This window comes from Ranitomeya imitator, chromosome 6 (genome assembly GCF_032444005.1).
Source record: "Ranitomeya imitator isolate aRanImi1 chromosome 6, aRanImi1.pri, whole genome shotgun sequence".
Taxonomy (NCBI): domain Eukaryota; kingdom Metazoa; phylum Chordata; class Amphibia; order Anura; family Dendrobatidae; genus Ranitomeya; species Ranitomeya imitator.
In genome coordinates, this window is record NC_091287.1 from 48315328 (window position 1) to 48331972 (window position 16645).

The 16645-nt window shown below is 41.7% G+C and overlaps 1 protein-coding gene across 3 annotated transcripts in view; it reads left to right on the top strand.

Moving 5' to 3' along the window:
* Window positions 1–665: 665 nt before the first annotated feature.
* The window catches only part of WAC (WW domain containing adaptor with coiled-coil), a 109253-nt gene continuing 93273 nt past the window's right edge, over window positions 666–16645 (top strand). Inside the window, exons 1-3 of one of the 3 annotated variants that reach the window (XM_069729634.1) lie at window positions 666–1023; window positions 1178–1211; window positions 7250–7436. In XM_069729634.1, coding sequence (XP_069585735.1) covers window positions 983–1023; window positions 1178–1211; window positions 7250–7436 — 262 coding nt within the window. In that variant the 5' untranslated portion in view covers window positions 666–982. The remainder of the gene's footprint in view (window positions 1024–1177; window positions 1212–7249; window positions 7437–16645) is intronic. The other 2 variants (XM_069729632.1, XM_069729633.1) reach the window with 2 other exon arrangements.

The following is a 16645-nucleotide window of genomic DNA, read 5'->3' on the forward strand; positions in this document are numbered from 1 at the left end:
TACAGTATTTGAAATCATGACCAAAAATCATAACCATAAGGATAGATGACATCACCGTCCTCCTGAATGATGTCACCGGCCCCCAATCACCTCCCAACGTGGAAGTGAGCGGAGCCGAATTGCTCCTTTAAAAATTTCCTGATTCTTTTGTTGTATCCTCCTCAGTCATTGGGGGCCATGAAATCGGGGAGTCAGAAAATGTGTTTACATAAAACTGTGAATTCATAATTTGAGCGCTTTGACATTAATATCACTACAAATATGAACAGGTTTCTGTAATAAATGTGCGGGAAATATTACTTTATTATTGCACTGTTGCCCATAGCAACCAATCAGAGCTCAGCTTTCAATTTTTTAACTACTGTGGTAAAGATAAAAGCTGCACTGTGATTGGTTGCTATGCCATGTTCAAGGCAGTTTTTCCTTTTAAACGGTTTTGCGAAATCTACCTGAAGCGTGTTTTATTTGGTATGCAAACGCACATAAAAAAAAATACATAGAGCTACACTCTGCACTGCAGCCATTTTTTTTTTGTTATGTTCAGTTTCATTAAAGTTGTACCATAAAAAAAAATGTACACGTCATTGCCCAGACGCTGATAGTACGCATGCGTATAGACGTCAGTCGGCTAGGTGGTGCTGCGCCTGCTCGTTTGGAAGCAGGGTAAGGCGGGGCAGCGCATGCGCGTTCTTGCCGTCGAGACGGGAACTGTTTAGTGCGCGTTCCCGAGTGTCCGCGCAGCCGCTGCCGCCGCCGCTGTGTCGTGCCGTCTGTGTCTGTGTGTGCGGGGGGGAGATGGATGACGGGCCCTCGCCCCACTAACGTACAAAGTGTTCCCAGTCGCCCCTCATAGTCCGAGCATACAGTGCTGTAGACTGGGGCCTCCCCCCGAGCACCGTGCCCCGGTACCGCGTCAGCCGGTGGACGGGTTCCTGTTGACAGCAGCCCTCTCGCGTCCACACCCCACTCACACACGGCATTGATGGTAATGTATGCAAGGAAACAAGCGAGACTCAGTGATGGGTAATGAGAACTTGGTTCTTCCTCTTCCCCCGTCTCCTCCTCTTGTCGCCGCCATCTTTACCCCCCCTCCTGGTGACGGCGGCGGGAGCTCCCCTCTCCCGGCCCCGCTCCTCTCCTCCCCGGTAACACGTCTTCTCTGTCTTGTCTCTTTCAGCTGTCACGACCGAAGGGACTCCCAACCCTACCAGGTATATACGGAGCTGCGGCTACTCCAGGCAGGCTGCGGCCTGTGCGCTAGGCCCGAGCACCGGGATCCCGGCGGCCGCTGTGCGCTCGGTGCCCTGCACAGGCTGTGATTATGGCTGTGCAGGGGCGATCTGCAGCCCAAGTCCTGGCCCCAGAACAGCCCTGATGGCTTTTTTTTTTCTTACCACTGAGCCCAACAGTTCTTTTTTTTTTTTTTTAACCTTTAAGTTATTGTGAGCTGTCACTTTTGTTTTTTTTGCTGTCAGATGTCACTGAAATGGTTAACCGCAGGGGGTAAAACTGCAAAGTGCTTGTAAATCAATCCTAAAGCTATGCAATTCGCTTGTTAAAGGGGTCGTCCACTGAAAACAAGTCACGACTTGAGATTTGGTGATGACGTCCACTGCCGGGGCCAGCGCCGCTCGTCAGAGTAGAGGACTTTTATCCCCGGGCAGCGCACTGACCCATAGGGATTCATGGACTCATACACAGACCTCGGTTTTAGGAAAAAATATAAAACAAAACAGAGCGTTGGTCCCAGCCTGCGAGACTCTGAGCAGATCTTACTGTCATCTGTTTTGGAGATCAGACTTGGATGAAACTAGGAAGTAGACTGACTTTGTAGAGAAGTTTTCAGTCCTAAACTTTTTTTTATCAGCTAAAAACGATGAGAAAAAAATAGGATGACACCTGACCATAAAATCTGTTTCTCTTAGATGGTAACACGCGGATATGTGAGTGGAGCGTGAGCATGTAGCAGAGGTCCGGCATCAAAACTTCCACTCCATTTTGTAACAGGGATAAAAATGTCCCTGTTGTGCCGATCGGCGAGGGTCCTAATGGTCAGACCCCCACCAATCAGTATAGGTGATTACTTTACAGTGGACAACACCTTCAAAATTTAGTTTTTTTTTTTTCTTTTCCAATTGTATTATTTGACTAATCGCCTAGGTTAGCAGCCACGTACATGCTCAGCGCTTACAAGCTCTTTGCTGTGAAGCTTCTTAATGCTGTTCTGAAGCTGACGATGGCTCCTAATCTTGGCCAGCTTCTCTGATACATAGTTTCGTCAGCCAGCGCACAGATTGGGCAGGCGACGTAAGAATGCCATAGGAGCGCACTTCCAAGCAGGAGTCTGAGGAGCGGTGCCTAAATGCCGAATATGATGGGAAAGCCCTTTCAATGTGTTAGGCACTGATTCTAGAGGCCAACTTGTTAATGTGTATAAAGATTAATATTTTGGGCATTGGTTTTTGTTGATGTGGCCACTACTTAAAAAAAAATAAAATAAAAAAAAAATTATTCTAGCTCCGGTGGTGGTCACCTAATGTCTGCTCTCATTTGCCCCTAGATGTGACAGATCTGTCCTGTGACCGCTCATAAGCCATTAGCACTGGTGGACAGAGGTTCGAGGGGAGGATACATGAAAATATTAGTGTTCAGTGAGAGAAGAATTATTAATAACCTTTTTATTTATATAGCGCCAACATATTCCGCAGCGCTTTACAGTTTGCATAGACTATCACTTTAAACATACATATATATGTGACCAGTATGAGTCTAAATTGGTGTGTAATTGGTCTGAAGGAAATCTGTCATCTGGGAGAAAAATGAACTGATGTGTAAAATATCTGTCCACTGATCAGAGTTTTACATGTGAGCAGCCTATGGATGATGAGTTTTATAGGGAAGGGAAAGAGTTTATTGTAGGCAGATCAGAACGGATGAGAAAGATGCACGCTGCTTCTATCCTAACAAAATTATTTTTCTGTGTAATTGATCAAATTCAAAATCTGTTAAATCTGATTTGTCAAAAATCTGTATAAACTCATCTCAAGGGCTCGTTCAGCAAATTATACGTACGTGTGCTGTCAATGTAAAAATCTGACCGCACATGGGCCAGCTTTATTGGATAGGGCTGTTCAGATATTTTTTGACAGCACACGGGCCAGCTTTATTGGATAGGGCTGTTCAGATATGTTTTGACAGCACACGGGCCAGCTTTATTGGATAGGGCTGTTCAGATATGTTTTGACAGCACAAGGGCCAGCTTTATTGGATAGGGCTGTTCAGATATGTTTTGACAGCACAAGGGACAGCTTTATTGGATAGGGCTGTTCAGATATGTTTTGACAGCACACGGGCCAGCTTTATTGGATAGGGCTGTTCAGATATGTTTTGACCGCACACGGGCCAGCTTTATTGGATAGGGCTGTTCAGATATTTTTTGACAGCACACGGGCCAGCTTTATTGGATAGCGCTGTTCAGATATGTTTTGACCGCACACGGGCCAGCTTTATTGTATAGCGCTGTTCAGATATGTTTTGACCGCACACGGGCCATCTTTATTGGATAGCGCTGTTCAGATATGTTTTGACCGCACACGGGCCAGCTTTATTGGATAGGGCTGTTCAGATATTTTTTGACTGCACACGGGCCAGCTTTATTGGATAGGGCTGTTCAGATATTTTTTGATCGCCCACGGCCAGCTTTATTGGATAGGGCTGTTCAGATATTTTTTGACCGCACACGGGCCAGCTTTATTGGATAGGGCTGTTCAGATATTTTTTGACAGCACACGGGCCAGCTTTATTGGATAGCGCTGTTCAGATGTTTTGACCGCACACGGGCCAGCTTTATTGGATAGCGCTGTTCAGATATGTTTTGACCGCACACGGGCCAGCTTTATTGGATAGCGCTGTTCAGATATTTTTTGACCGCACACGGGCCAGCTTTATTGGATAGGGCTGTTCAGATATTTTTTGACAGCACACGGGCCAGCTTTATTGGATAGGGCTGTTCAGATATGTTTTGACAGCACACGGGCCAGCTTTATTGGATAGGGCTGTTCAGATATGTTTTGACAGCACAAGGGCCAGCTTTATTGGATAGGGCTGTTCAGATATGTTTTGACAGCACACGGGCCAGCTTTATTGGATAGGGCTGTTCAGATATTTTTTGACAGCACACGGGCCAGCTTTATTGGATAGGGCTGTTCAGATATTTTTTGATCGCCCACGGCCAGCTTTATTGGATAGGGCTGTTCAGATATTTTTTGACAGCACACGGGCCAGCTTTATTGGATAGCGCTGTTCAGATGTTTTGACCGCACACGGGCCAGCTTTATTGGATAGCGCTGTTCAGATATTTTTTGACCGCACACGGGCCAGCTATATTGGATAGCGCTGTTCAGATATGTTTTGACCGCACACGGGCGAGCTTTATTGGATAGGTCTGTTCAGATATGTTTTGACAGCACACGGGCCAGCTTTATTGGATAGGGCTGTTCAGATATGTTTTGACCGCACACGGGCCAGCTTTATTGGATAGCGCTGTTCAGATATGTTTTGACCGCACACGGGCCAGCTTTATTGGATAGCGCTGTTCAGATATGTTTTGACCGCACTCGGGCCAGCTTTATTGGATAGGGCTGTTCAGATATGTTTTGACCGCACTCGGGCCAGCTTTATTGGATAGGGCTGTTCAGATATTTTTTGACCGCACACGGGCCAGCTTTATTGGATAGCGCTGTTCAGATATTTTTTGATTACATGGACTGATTGTCTGAATAAAAACGCAGAATGCCCTAGTTTCTTCTATATTTCTGATCTCGTTAGTCAAGTCTATAGGTGCGAAAAAAGAAATCTTTTCCGATATGGATCATCCCTGCGCATTTCATCCAATGACTGCTGCTCATCTCATTCAGACGTCCGTTTTTCATCAGTGTATTGGATCAGATTTTCAGTCAGTGCCAAGTTGATATGTTTAAAAAAAACAAAATATGGACATGTGAATGGCCCCATAGACTAAAATGGGTATGCATTCCAACCGTGAAAAACATAGAATTCATATGTGAGAAAATGGACATCTGAACGAGGCCTTAATCTCAGGAATGTGTGAGAACTGCATAATATCTTTAGGATGGGATGGTGCAGAGGAAACCTTGTATCTGGTGACTACACCAGTGAATGTGCAACAATGTGATACATGGATGGGGGGGGGTTTCTCTCATCAGTCTATACAGATAAAGGGAATACACTGCTCACTTGGCCATACAGCTGTTGAATAAGCCTTGCCCCACATAGCCGTTGTCCAAAGCACCAGAGAACGTAATATTTTATTCATTCTATGAGATTAAAGGACAAAAATAGGAGCAAGACAATGTACCAACGTTCCAGCCTTATGGCCTTTATCAGACAAGACGAAAACTGATTTCTGGTGTCTTGGACAGTTTCTTCGGATGAGGGGAAGGTTGAGCCAACGTTCTAGTAGTGCATGGGACTTTTCTCAAATATACATCTGTGAAGCAGATTGGGGAGAAGAAAGCTGCAGGTGCTCCAAGTCCTCTAAGCTGTGTCTGCTGCCATGCTGCGACTTGCAGTTCTGTTCTCTGTAGAGCATGGGTGTCAAAGTGCATTCCTCGAGGGCTGCAAACAGGTCATGTTTTCAGGATTTCCTTGTACTGCACAGATGATAATTTAATCACCAACTCATTATTTGTGTAGGTGATTAAATTATCGCCTGTGCAGTACAAGGAAATCCTGAAAACATGACCTGTTTGCAGCCCTTGAGGAATGCAGTTTGACACCCCTGCTGTAGAGCATCACATGCACATGGCTCTGTACACACCGGATGGATACACCTGAATATAGTCTGGATGATCCTTGTTGGCAGGGGTACACAGTTTCCTGATGTGTACGGTCACCGAAAATATAAAGTCTAATGTGCTGCCAGCTTTGCTGTCACTGGATGACTCCTGCTGCCGAAATCTGGAAATAGACATTGAAATAGTCTCTACTCAGAAAATTATATGGTGATTCCTGCAGAATTTTGAATAGGTTTTCGAAATGCAGATGAATTGGGCAACCTGATAACTCTGGGGAAGAAATGTACCATGTGTGAATAAGCCCTCACCTTGCAGTGGGCAGTGTCACATCAAATGGTCAGCTCAAGCCTGTGGTCTGCGCAGAATGTACTGGAGCAATCACTTGAGCTAACAAGCATGTAGGACACTTGTTTTTTTTTTTTTTCCTGGAGTTTTTTTTGTTGTTGTCTCAACTCCAAATAAACTCCTATAGTGTGAACTATATGGTCCTCTAGGGTGATAATATTCCGACCTCTAGCTATAATAGACCTCCCATTGATCCATTACTGCTGAACGTCGTCTGTGCTTACTGGTCTTTCGAGGAACTTCTTGTTGTTCATTTATTCTTGGCTAGGTATTGTATATATTACAGTATATTTTTAACAGAATAGTTTTCTTGTATAATATTGGGACTCCCTTATGAGAGTAAACGGGGACCCATCACTGTTGAATATTAATCATTGATGCTAATGTAAGGCTGCTGTCGGGAATCGATATTCAGTGCCGGATACCCCCATAGTTGCAGAGTGGTTAATGATCTCCCCCATGATCAAGATACTTGTCCAATCTAGGACTTGCATGAAGTGTTAATACACTTGTGTGTGTTAAAAAAAAAAATAAAAAAAAAAATCTGACACTTATCACAAGTTTTCACCAGTTGGGGTTCATAACCCAAGACCCTCGCCCGTCGGTAAGAAAAAAAAAAAAGTGTTGGGAGCATTTGTCCAAGGTCTGCTCTTCTATAGCAAAGAAGGTCTCTAGATTTTCTTCTGAGCCAGTCTATGGTGGCAGAAGAGAACAGTGCTCGGCTGAGCATTTCTGCCCCTTTTTAGTGACCACTGAGGTCTCCGCCGAGACTTTTGCTCATCAAGCCTTGGGATATGTTGAAAGTGCGATAACGCCATGTTTTTTTTTTTCTGACCCTCAGTGACTAATTGTAATCGGTGCAGCTGAAAAAAAGGGGCATAATTAATGTATCATTAGCCTGAGAAGGCATCAGTGACATTACAAATTTAATTTGGGCTACTACATTTTTAAAGTGCTCTATCTATATATATATATATATATATATATATATATATATATATATATATATATATATATATATATATATATATATATATATATATAAAAATCCTAATTCTGAAATCTGCTTTTTATTCATTTTTTTTCAGACTCTTAAATATTCAAAGGGTCACCCAAGCAGCGGTGATCACCGACATGACAAGATGCGAGATTCTGCTGATCCATCTCCCCCAAATAAAATGCGCAGATCAGATAGCCCTGAAAAATATGCAGACAGTGTTGGACATGGCAAGGCCAAAAGTGTGCACATTCACAGGGTGCGGGAGAGGGATGGAGGTAAGACACGCTCACATTTGTAATGTTCTTCGAGTGTCACACAGTTTATGCAGAGGTTTTGATGTTGTTTAATGGGGGGATGGGAGGAGGGAGAATGAAAATATATTAAAGTGTGTTTCAAGATGTAGAAAAGTTTACATACCCAGCCAAAAATGTTTATGGTACTTCTGGGATCTGTATTATTTGTTTTCTTTCCATACAGCGTACCATAACTATGCCATTTTACATGCTTCCATATAGGACTTAAAAAAAAGCAGAAACCTCCCGCCCCCCATTTTGCTGACCAGACACCTTTTTGGATTTTATTGTACATTCACTTTTGGTGGGTTTAAAAAAAAAAAAAAAAAAATCTCCTCCCCTTTTTCCTATATACTGTACATGTATACATGGGGATCAATGTTTACAGTGTATAATTTTTTTTAATACCTTCATGTATTTTTTTTTTTAATTGATAACTATGGGAGATTAAGAAAAATAGGGAATGTCTTTTTTCACTTTTAATGTATTTTTTTCTCTACAAGTGTTGTTGTTTTTTTTTTTTTTTTTTGCTTCTTGTTTTTCTTTTAAATACTATGCTCCCTAAAAGTTATTTGAAAGCTCTTTTGAGGGACATTTTAATATAATTTTTTTTGTTGCTATCCTGAAACTTGCAGTGATCTAATGGCCTTAGTTGCCGGGCAATTTCAGCCTCCTGTCTGCATGGCAGAGTTGAGTTGGTCGCCTAGGACCCAGGTGCTCCTGTTCTCTCCCTACACTTGACCATCATATGTTCATTGGGTACTGAGGAGGAAGCACTGTCAGTGTTATTGCTTCCTGAACTGTATACATATAAGCGCTGGCTCAGCTCTGTGTAAGCAGAGATTGAGACTCTAAACTTGTTAATAAACCAAGTCTATCTTCTCTCAGGGAAGTCTGGCTGTGTTTGACATCAGTTTTTTTCTCCACTGCTTCACAGTCTTGTGGAAGCTGCTTAGGCTGCATTGACGTTTTAGAACATCAGTGCAGGGTACAGTGTGGTCTGCCAGGACATAAGAAGCCTATGGGGAGTCCCGAAGTTAAGACGTGTTCAAATAAATGTTTTTTTTGTTTGCTTTACAAACAATTTAAAAATTTGCAAAAGTTTCTTTCTTCCCGTAAAAGATTACTACGGTATATCCGATCATTGTGATTTTCTGTGAAAATATTTAGTCATAAATACGATTCACACAGTTGGTAATTTTGCAGGATGCGCGTATGAAATCAAATCCACAGTGGGTGCGCTGAGGGTTTGAAAGATTCGCTCATGTATATTGTGTTCTCCTCATTTGCTTTCCTTTTATGTACAGTAGCCTGTTTACTCTGCCCTCCCTTAAACTATAGATGCTTTTCCCTGTATGTGCTGTAGAGATCTATGTATATCCACCTGCTTCTCACCACTGCTGTCTTTTAATACTGAGAGCAGAGAGTCGACATTGGCATGGATTTTTCACATTAAAGGCCTACAGACCCTCCGCAACAGAAAAATGACAGGATATTTGTAATGAAAACTATTTAGAAAGTTTCTTAATGTGGCATTTAAGAAGCAAATTAACAATAAAAAAGACTTTCCGAGGCAAATGTGTAGATAGCCATTTTGCTGGTTGCTAGACTTGATGGACAATGGGATTACAGTTTGCTCAACCAATGGTCTCTCCACTAGTGTGTTTAATGACACTTGCTCACTACACGAATGCTGCATATAGAGGCTTGCATGACATCTTCACCTTTTTTATTTTTTAGCTGCAACTGGCCAATAAAAAAGTGGCAAATTATCTGGGTTTAGAAAACAAAACTGCAATTTTGTGTCTACAGAATTTGTGTGGAGGTATGCACATCCTTGGCTATAAAACGCACACAGCGTAGATGGTGCGAACATACAAAACACTAGGCTGTAGGAGCAGACCCCACAGGGTTTATCCTGCTACTATGGCAACTCATGGGTCTGCTGAGGAGCTGTAGACATATAGTAGGATATTTCTATTTAACACTTTTCGCTTCCAGTTTGGCGATGAAGCTTTGCACACACTGCCATTTTACCTTTTGACATCTTTTACTCTGTGCTAACTGGACATTTATCCAAATGAGTGCCAGGGAAACATGGAGCCGGTGTTCACAGCAACTAATCAATTGGAGCTTCTGTTTTCCTAGGTTTTCGATTTATCTGATGTGATGGACAGTTGTTAATGTTAGTACATGCTAATCGTTTGCCTTTCATTATTTACCCAGCCTGACTTTTCCTGTTAAAACAAAGAGATTACGTGAGCTGTGAATGGCTTTAGTTTTAATATAGGTAGATGTTTTGCTACGGCACTTTGTCATACTATTAAGGCTGTGTGCACACGTTGCTGATTTTTTGCGTTTTTTCGCGATAATGCTATAAAACCGCAAAAAAAACAGCATACAATATGCATCCCATCATTTAGAATGAATTCTGCATGTTTTGTGCACATGATGCATTTTTTTTCCGCGAAAAAAATGCATTGCGGTAAAAAACGCAGCATGTTCATTAATTTTGCATTTTTTTTTTTGTGTGGATTTCCCACTATAAAATGCATTGGGAAATGTCTGGAAAAAAACGCGCAAAAAACGCATGCAGATTTTTTGCAGAAAATTTCAGGTTTTTCTCAGGAATTTTCTGCAAGAAATCCTGAACGTGTGCACATAGCCTTAATCTTCAGGTTATGTCCACACATGGTGGAAATGCTGTGCATTTTCATTGGATTTGCAAGTGGAAAATCTGTGATTACTACTGTAACAGTAAAGTGGATGGGAAATATGATGCATGTGAATCTGTTGTCCATTACCGAAGTCAAAATCTGATGCTGATAAGTAAAAAAAAAAAAAAAAAAATTGTTTGGGGTCCTCCCTATTTTTGATAACCAGCTAAGCTAAAGCAGACAGCTGAGGGTTGGTATTCTCAGGCTGGGAAGGTCCTTGAATATTTTCCTCCTTCCTCCAGTCTAAAAATAGCCTGCAACCGCCCTAGAAGAGGCGCATCCATTAGATGCTTCAATTTTGGCGCTTTTCTTGGCTGTTCCCGCTTGCTCTAGTGCGTTGGCAATCGGGGTAATATGTTGGGGTTGATTTCAGCTGTGTAGTGTCTGCTGACATCAAGTTCAAGGGTTAGTAATGAAGTCATCTATAAGACTCCCCAAAACTATTACCCCGCTTCCCAGCACACCATGGCAACCAGGATGAGCAGAGGCCACTTGCCAGAATTAATGCATCTAATAGATGCTCCATTTCCTGGTTGGCTGAGGGCTGGTGTTATTAGTCTGGGAGGGTCAGTATTCATGACCCCTTCTCAGCCTATTAATATCAGTCTGCGGTGATATGCTTAGCTTTTGGTTTTTGAAGATGGGTGGTGGTTATTGGTTATAACGTGATTTCGTGTCCCCCCCCCCCCCCCCTTTAATAACCAGTAAAGGCTACGCAGACAGTTGTGAGCTGATATTAATAGCCTGGCAAACCTCATGGATATTGGTCTCTTCTAAGAATAATAACAGCCCCCTGATGTCTTTCCCTCAACTGGTAAATATAAATAAGGGGGACATTTTTTGTTTTTCTTTATTGGCTAAATATATGTACATTAAGCTTCACACGCACTTCACTAATTTTATGTATCTCACTGACATTTGTTCCTATGCTAAGGCGCTGGCTGGTGAATTCTCTCATTAGTTTCGCTTGCTCTTGCTGCTGTCGACGAGCACAGGCGACGCTGATTACTAGTTATCAGCTGACGCTTGACAGGCAATAACCTTTTCACAGCTGGTCACAGCCTCTAGATCACACGCTCTCCTCTTTTTGACAGCGTGGGACCCCGCAGCGGTCTGCGATCCCCAGCTACTATGACCGGTGTTAACTTCAGTAAAGTTACCGCCGGTCGGAACCGGTGTTTCCCTCGTTGTCACACAGAGGACAGCATGAGAGCCGGTGGATCTCTGGACTCACCGTAATGGGGTTTGGAATAAAGTTCAGCAGTTTTTCCCCATCAATTTCCACAGGATCCTGCTTCTAGGCAGGTTAAATGGAGAGTAAAGGCAGCGCTTTTCTGCAGCTCCCACAGACTACAGTGGCAAAAGTGGTCCTCTTGCCGTCTGATAGTTTGAGATCCAAGAAATAATACAGGTGCTTCTCACAAATTTAGAATATCAAAAACTATATTTCAGTTCTTCAATACAAATAGTGAAATCTTCTTTGTGAATCTCCCTCAGATTTTTGAATGGTCTTATCTTAACAATCCTTTCAAGGCTGCAGTTATCCTGGTTGCTTGTGCACCTTTTTCTACCACATTGTTTTCCTTCCACTCAACTTTCCATTAATATTCTTGGAAACAGCACTCTGAACAGCCGACTTCTTTAGCAATGACCTTTTTGAGGCTTTCCCTCCTTGTGGAGTGTGTCAATGACTGCCTTCTGGACATTTGTCAAGTCTGCAGTCTTCCCCATGATTGTGGAGACTACTGAATCAGACTAAGGGACCTTTTTAAACACTTTTAAAGTAAAAATGTGCATCAAGAATACTGGCACCCGTTAACGATCTTGGCTGCTACGTGAGTTAGGGCAATCATTATTAAGCAGCTATATATCTAGATATCCCAGTGAAGAACAAGACCTTCATCTTCTCCCCAGATGAAAATCCATCATTGTTGCTTTCACCTGTACAGCAAGAAAGTTTGTTTACTGTCCTCCATTAAAATGCTGTAGCGTGGTCTGTGAAGCTACCCATCCAGAGGGTGTGTGTCTATATACCTCTTATTAATTTAACGCGTCCATCTGATGTGTATTCCGTAACTACTATATAGATAATTCCTCCTTTCTAAATCACAAGTAAAAAATTCAGGTTTTCATTGGAAGAAATCTTCTTAAAAAATGTTAAGGTTTCTGTTAAATAAAGCGGTTTGACATGTTAATTTGATTGAGGGTCTGTGCACATAAATCTCTCAACTATTGATTGCTAAAATGAAGCAGTGGAAGTTCTCTCCTCAATGCAAAGTTTTCAGCGTCAAAGGGAGAGCAGTGCACTGATTGGTACTTTAGCATTATTCCCCCCAACCCCACTCCCTCCACCCAAAATGATCTCTACTCTTCTGGGACACCCTGCAATTCCATGATCTTGGCAACATTATAGTGGAGCATGTGATAGAGGGAGATATATATATATATGTGTGTGTGTGTGTGTGTGGCAAAAAAGTATTTAGTCAGTCAGCAATAGTGCAAGTTCCACCACTTAAAAAGATGAGAGGCGTCTGTAATTTCCATCATAGGTAGACCTCAACTATGGGAGACAAACTGAGAAAAAATAATCCAGAAAATCACATTGTCTGTTTTTTTAACATTTTATTTGCATATTATGGTGGAAAATAAGTATTTGGTCAGAAACAAAATTTCATCTCAATACTTTGTAATATATCCTTTGTTGGCAATGACAGAGGTCAAACGTTTTCTGTAAGTCTTCACAAGGTTGCCACACAATGTTGTTGGTATGTTGGCCCATTCCTCCATGCAGATCTCCTCTAGAGCAGTGATGTTTTTGGCTTTTCGCTTGGCAACACAGACTTTCAACTCCCTCCAAAGGTTTTCTATAGGGTTGAGATCTGGAGACTGGCTAGGCCACTCCAGGACCTTGAAATGCTTCTTACGAAGCCACTCCTTCGTTGCCCTGGCGGTGTGCTTTGGATCATTGTCATGTTGAAAGACCCAGCCACGTTTCATCTTCAATGCCCTTGCTGATGGAAGGAGGTTTGCACTCAAAATCTCACGATACATGGCCCCATTCATTCTTTCATGTACCCGGATCAGTCGTCCTGGCCCCTTTGCAGAGAAACAGACCCAAAGCATGATGTTTCCACCACCATGCTTTACAGTAGGTATGGTGTTTGATGGATGCAACTCGGTATTCTTTTTCCTCCAAACATGACAAGTTGTGTTTCTACCAAACAGTTCCAGTTTGGTTTCATCAGACCATAGGACATTCTCCCAAAACTCCTCTGGATCATCCAAATGCTCTCTAGCAAACTTCAGACGGGCCCGGACATGTACTGGCTTAAGCAGTGGGACACGTCTAGCACTGCAGGATCTGAGTCCATGGTGGCGTAGTGTGTTACTTATGGTAGGCCTTGTTTCATTGGTCCCAGCTCTCTGCAGTTCATTCACTAGGTCCCCCCGCGTGGTTCTGGGATTTTTGCTCACCGTTCTTGTGTTCATTCTGACCCCACGGGGTGGGATTTTGCGTGGAGCCCCAGATCGAGGGAGATTATCAGTGGTCTTGTATGTCTTCCATTTTCTAATTATTGCTCCCACTATTGATTTTTTTCACTCCAAGCTGGTTGGCTATTGCAGATTCAGTCTTCCCAGCCTGGTGCAGGGCTACAATTTTGTTTCTGGTGTCCTTTGACAGCTCTTTGGTCTTCACCATAGTGGAGTTTGGAGTCAGACTGTTTGAGGGTGTGCACAGGTGTCTTTTTATACTGATAACAAGTTTAAACAGGTGCCATTACTACAGGTAATGAGTGGAGGAAAGAGGAGACTCTTAAAGAAGAAGTTACAGGTCTGTGAGAGCCAGAAATATTGATTGTTTGTTTCTGACCAAATACTTATTTTCCACCATAATATGCAAATAAAATGTTAAAAAAACAGACTGTGATTTTCTGGATTTTTTTTTCTCAGTTTGTCTCCCATAGTTGAGGTCTACCTATGATGTAAATTACAGACGCCTCTCATCTTTTTAAGTGGTGGAACTTGCACTATTGCTGACTGACTAAATACTTTTTTGCCCCACTGTGTGTGTGTGTGTGTATATGTATATATATATATATATATATATATATATATATATATATATATATATGTGTATGTATGTATGTATATGTGTATATATATATATATATATGTGTGTGTGTGTATATGTATATGTGTATATGTGTATGTATATATATATATATATATATATATATATATATATATATATATATATATATATATATATATTATATCGCGTTAAAAAGGCAAAACTAAAGTGAATTTGTACTATTGCATAAAACTCTTGAACCGCGTGCTCCATTTTAACCCCTTTACCCCCAAGGGTGGTTTGCACGTTAACGACCATGCCAAGTTTTAAAATTCTGACCACTGTCCCTTTATGAGGTTATAACTCTGGAACGCTTCAACGGATCCCAGTGATTCTGACATTTTCTCGTGACATATTGTACTTCATGATAGTGGTAAAATTTATTTGATATTACTTGCGTTTATTTGTGAAAAAAAGGAAATTTGGCGAAATTTTGAAAATTTCGCAATTTTCCAACTTTGAATTTTTATGCAATTAAATCACAGAGAAATGTCACACAAAATACTTAATAAGTAACATATCCCACATGTCTACTTTACATCAGCACAATTTTGGAACCAAAATTTTTTTTTGTTAGGGAGTTATAAGGGTTTAACCCCTTAGTGACAGAGCCAATTTGGTACTTAATGACCAGGCCAATTTTTGCAATTCTGACCACTGTCACTTTATGAGGTTATAACTCTGGAACGCTTCAACGGATCCCGCTGATTCTGAGATTGTTTTTTCGTGACATATTGTACTTCATGTTAGTGGTAACATTTCTTCGATATTACTTGCGATTATTTATGAAAAAAACGGAAATATGGCGAAAATTTTTAAAATTTTGCAGTTTTCAAACTTTGTATTTTTATGCCCTTAAATCAGAGAGATATGTCATAAAAAATAGTTAATACATAACATTTCCCACATGTCTACTTTACATCAGCACAATTTTGGAAACAAAATTTTTTTTTGTTAGGGAGTTATAAGGGTTAAAAGTTGACCAGCAATTTCTCATTTTTACAACACCATTTTTTTTTTAGGGACCACATCACATTTGAAGTCATTTTGAGGGGTCTATATGATAGAAAATAATGAAGTGTGACACCATTCTAAAAACTACACCCATCAAGGTTCTCAAAACCACATTCAAGAAGTTTATTAACCCTTTACGTGCTTCACAGGAACTGAAACAATGTGGAAGGAAAAAATGAACATTTAACTTTTTTTTGCAAACATCTTAATTCAGAACCATTTTTTTTATTTTCACAAGTGTAAAAACAGAAATGTAACCATAAATTTTGTTATGCAATTTCTCCTGAATACGCCAATACCCCATATGTGGGGGTAAACCACTGTTAGGGCGCACCGCAGAACTTAAAAGTGAAGGAGCGCCGTTTGACTTTTTCAATGCAGAATTGGCTGGAATTGAGATTGGACGCCATGTCGCGTTTGGAGAGCCCCTGATGTGCCTAAACAGTGGAAACTCCCCACAAGTGACACCATTTTGGAAACTAGACCCCTTAAGGAACTTATCTAGATGTGTGGTGAGAACTTTGAATGCCCAAGTGCTTCACAGAAGTTTAGAATGCAGAGTCGTGAAAATAAAAAATATTTTTTTTTCACAAAAAAGATTTTGTAGCCCCCAAGTTTTTATTTTCACAAGGGTAACAAGAGAAATTGGACCCCAGAAGTTGTTGTCCAATTTATCCCGAGTACGCTGATGCCCCATATGTGGGGGTAACCCACTGTTTGGGCGCACGGCAGAGCTCAGAAGGGAGGGAGCACCATTTGACTTTTTGAGCGCAAAATTGGCTGTCGTGTTTGGAGACCCCCTGATGTACCTAAACAGTGGAAACCCCCCAATTCTAGCTCCAACCCTAACCCCAACACACCCCTAACCCTAATCCCAACCTCATCCATAATCCTAATCACTAACCCTAACCATAATCACAACCCTTACCCCAAGTCAACCCTAACCATAACCCTAATCAAAACCCTAAATCCAACACACCCCTAATCCTAATCTCAACCCTAACCTCAAACCTAACCCTAATCCCAATACACCCCTAATCACAACCCTAACCTTAACCCTAATCCCAAACCTAACCCTAATCCCAAGCGTAACCCTAATGCCAACCCTAACCCTAATACGAACCCTAATCCAAACCCTAACCCTAATCCCAGCTCTAACCCTAACTTTAGCCCCAACCCTAGCCCTAACTTTAGCCCCAACCCTAACCCTAGCCCTAGGGCTACTTTCACACTTGCGTCGTTTGGCATTCCGTCGCAATCCGTCGTTTTGGACAAGAAACGGATCCTGCAAATGTGCCCGCAGGATGCGTTTTTTGCCCATAGACTTG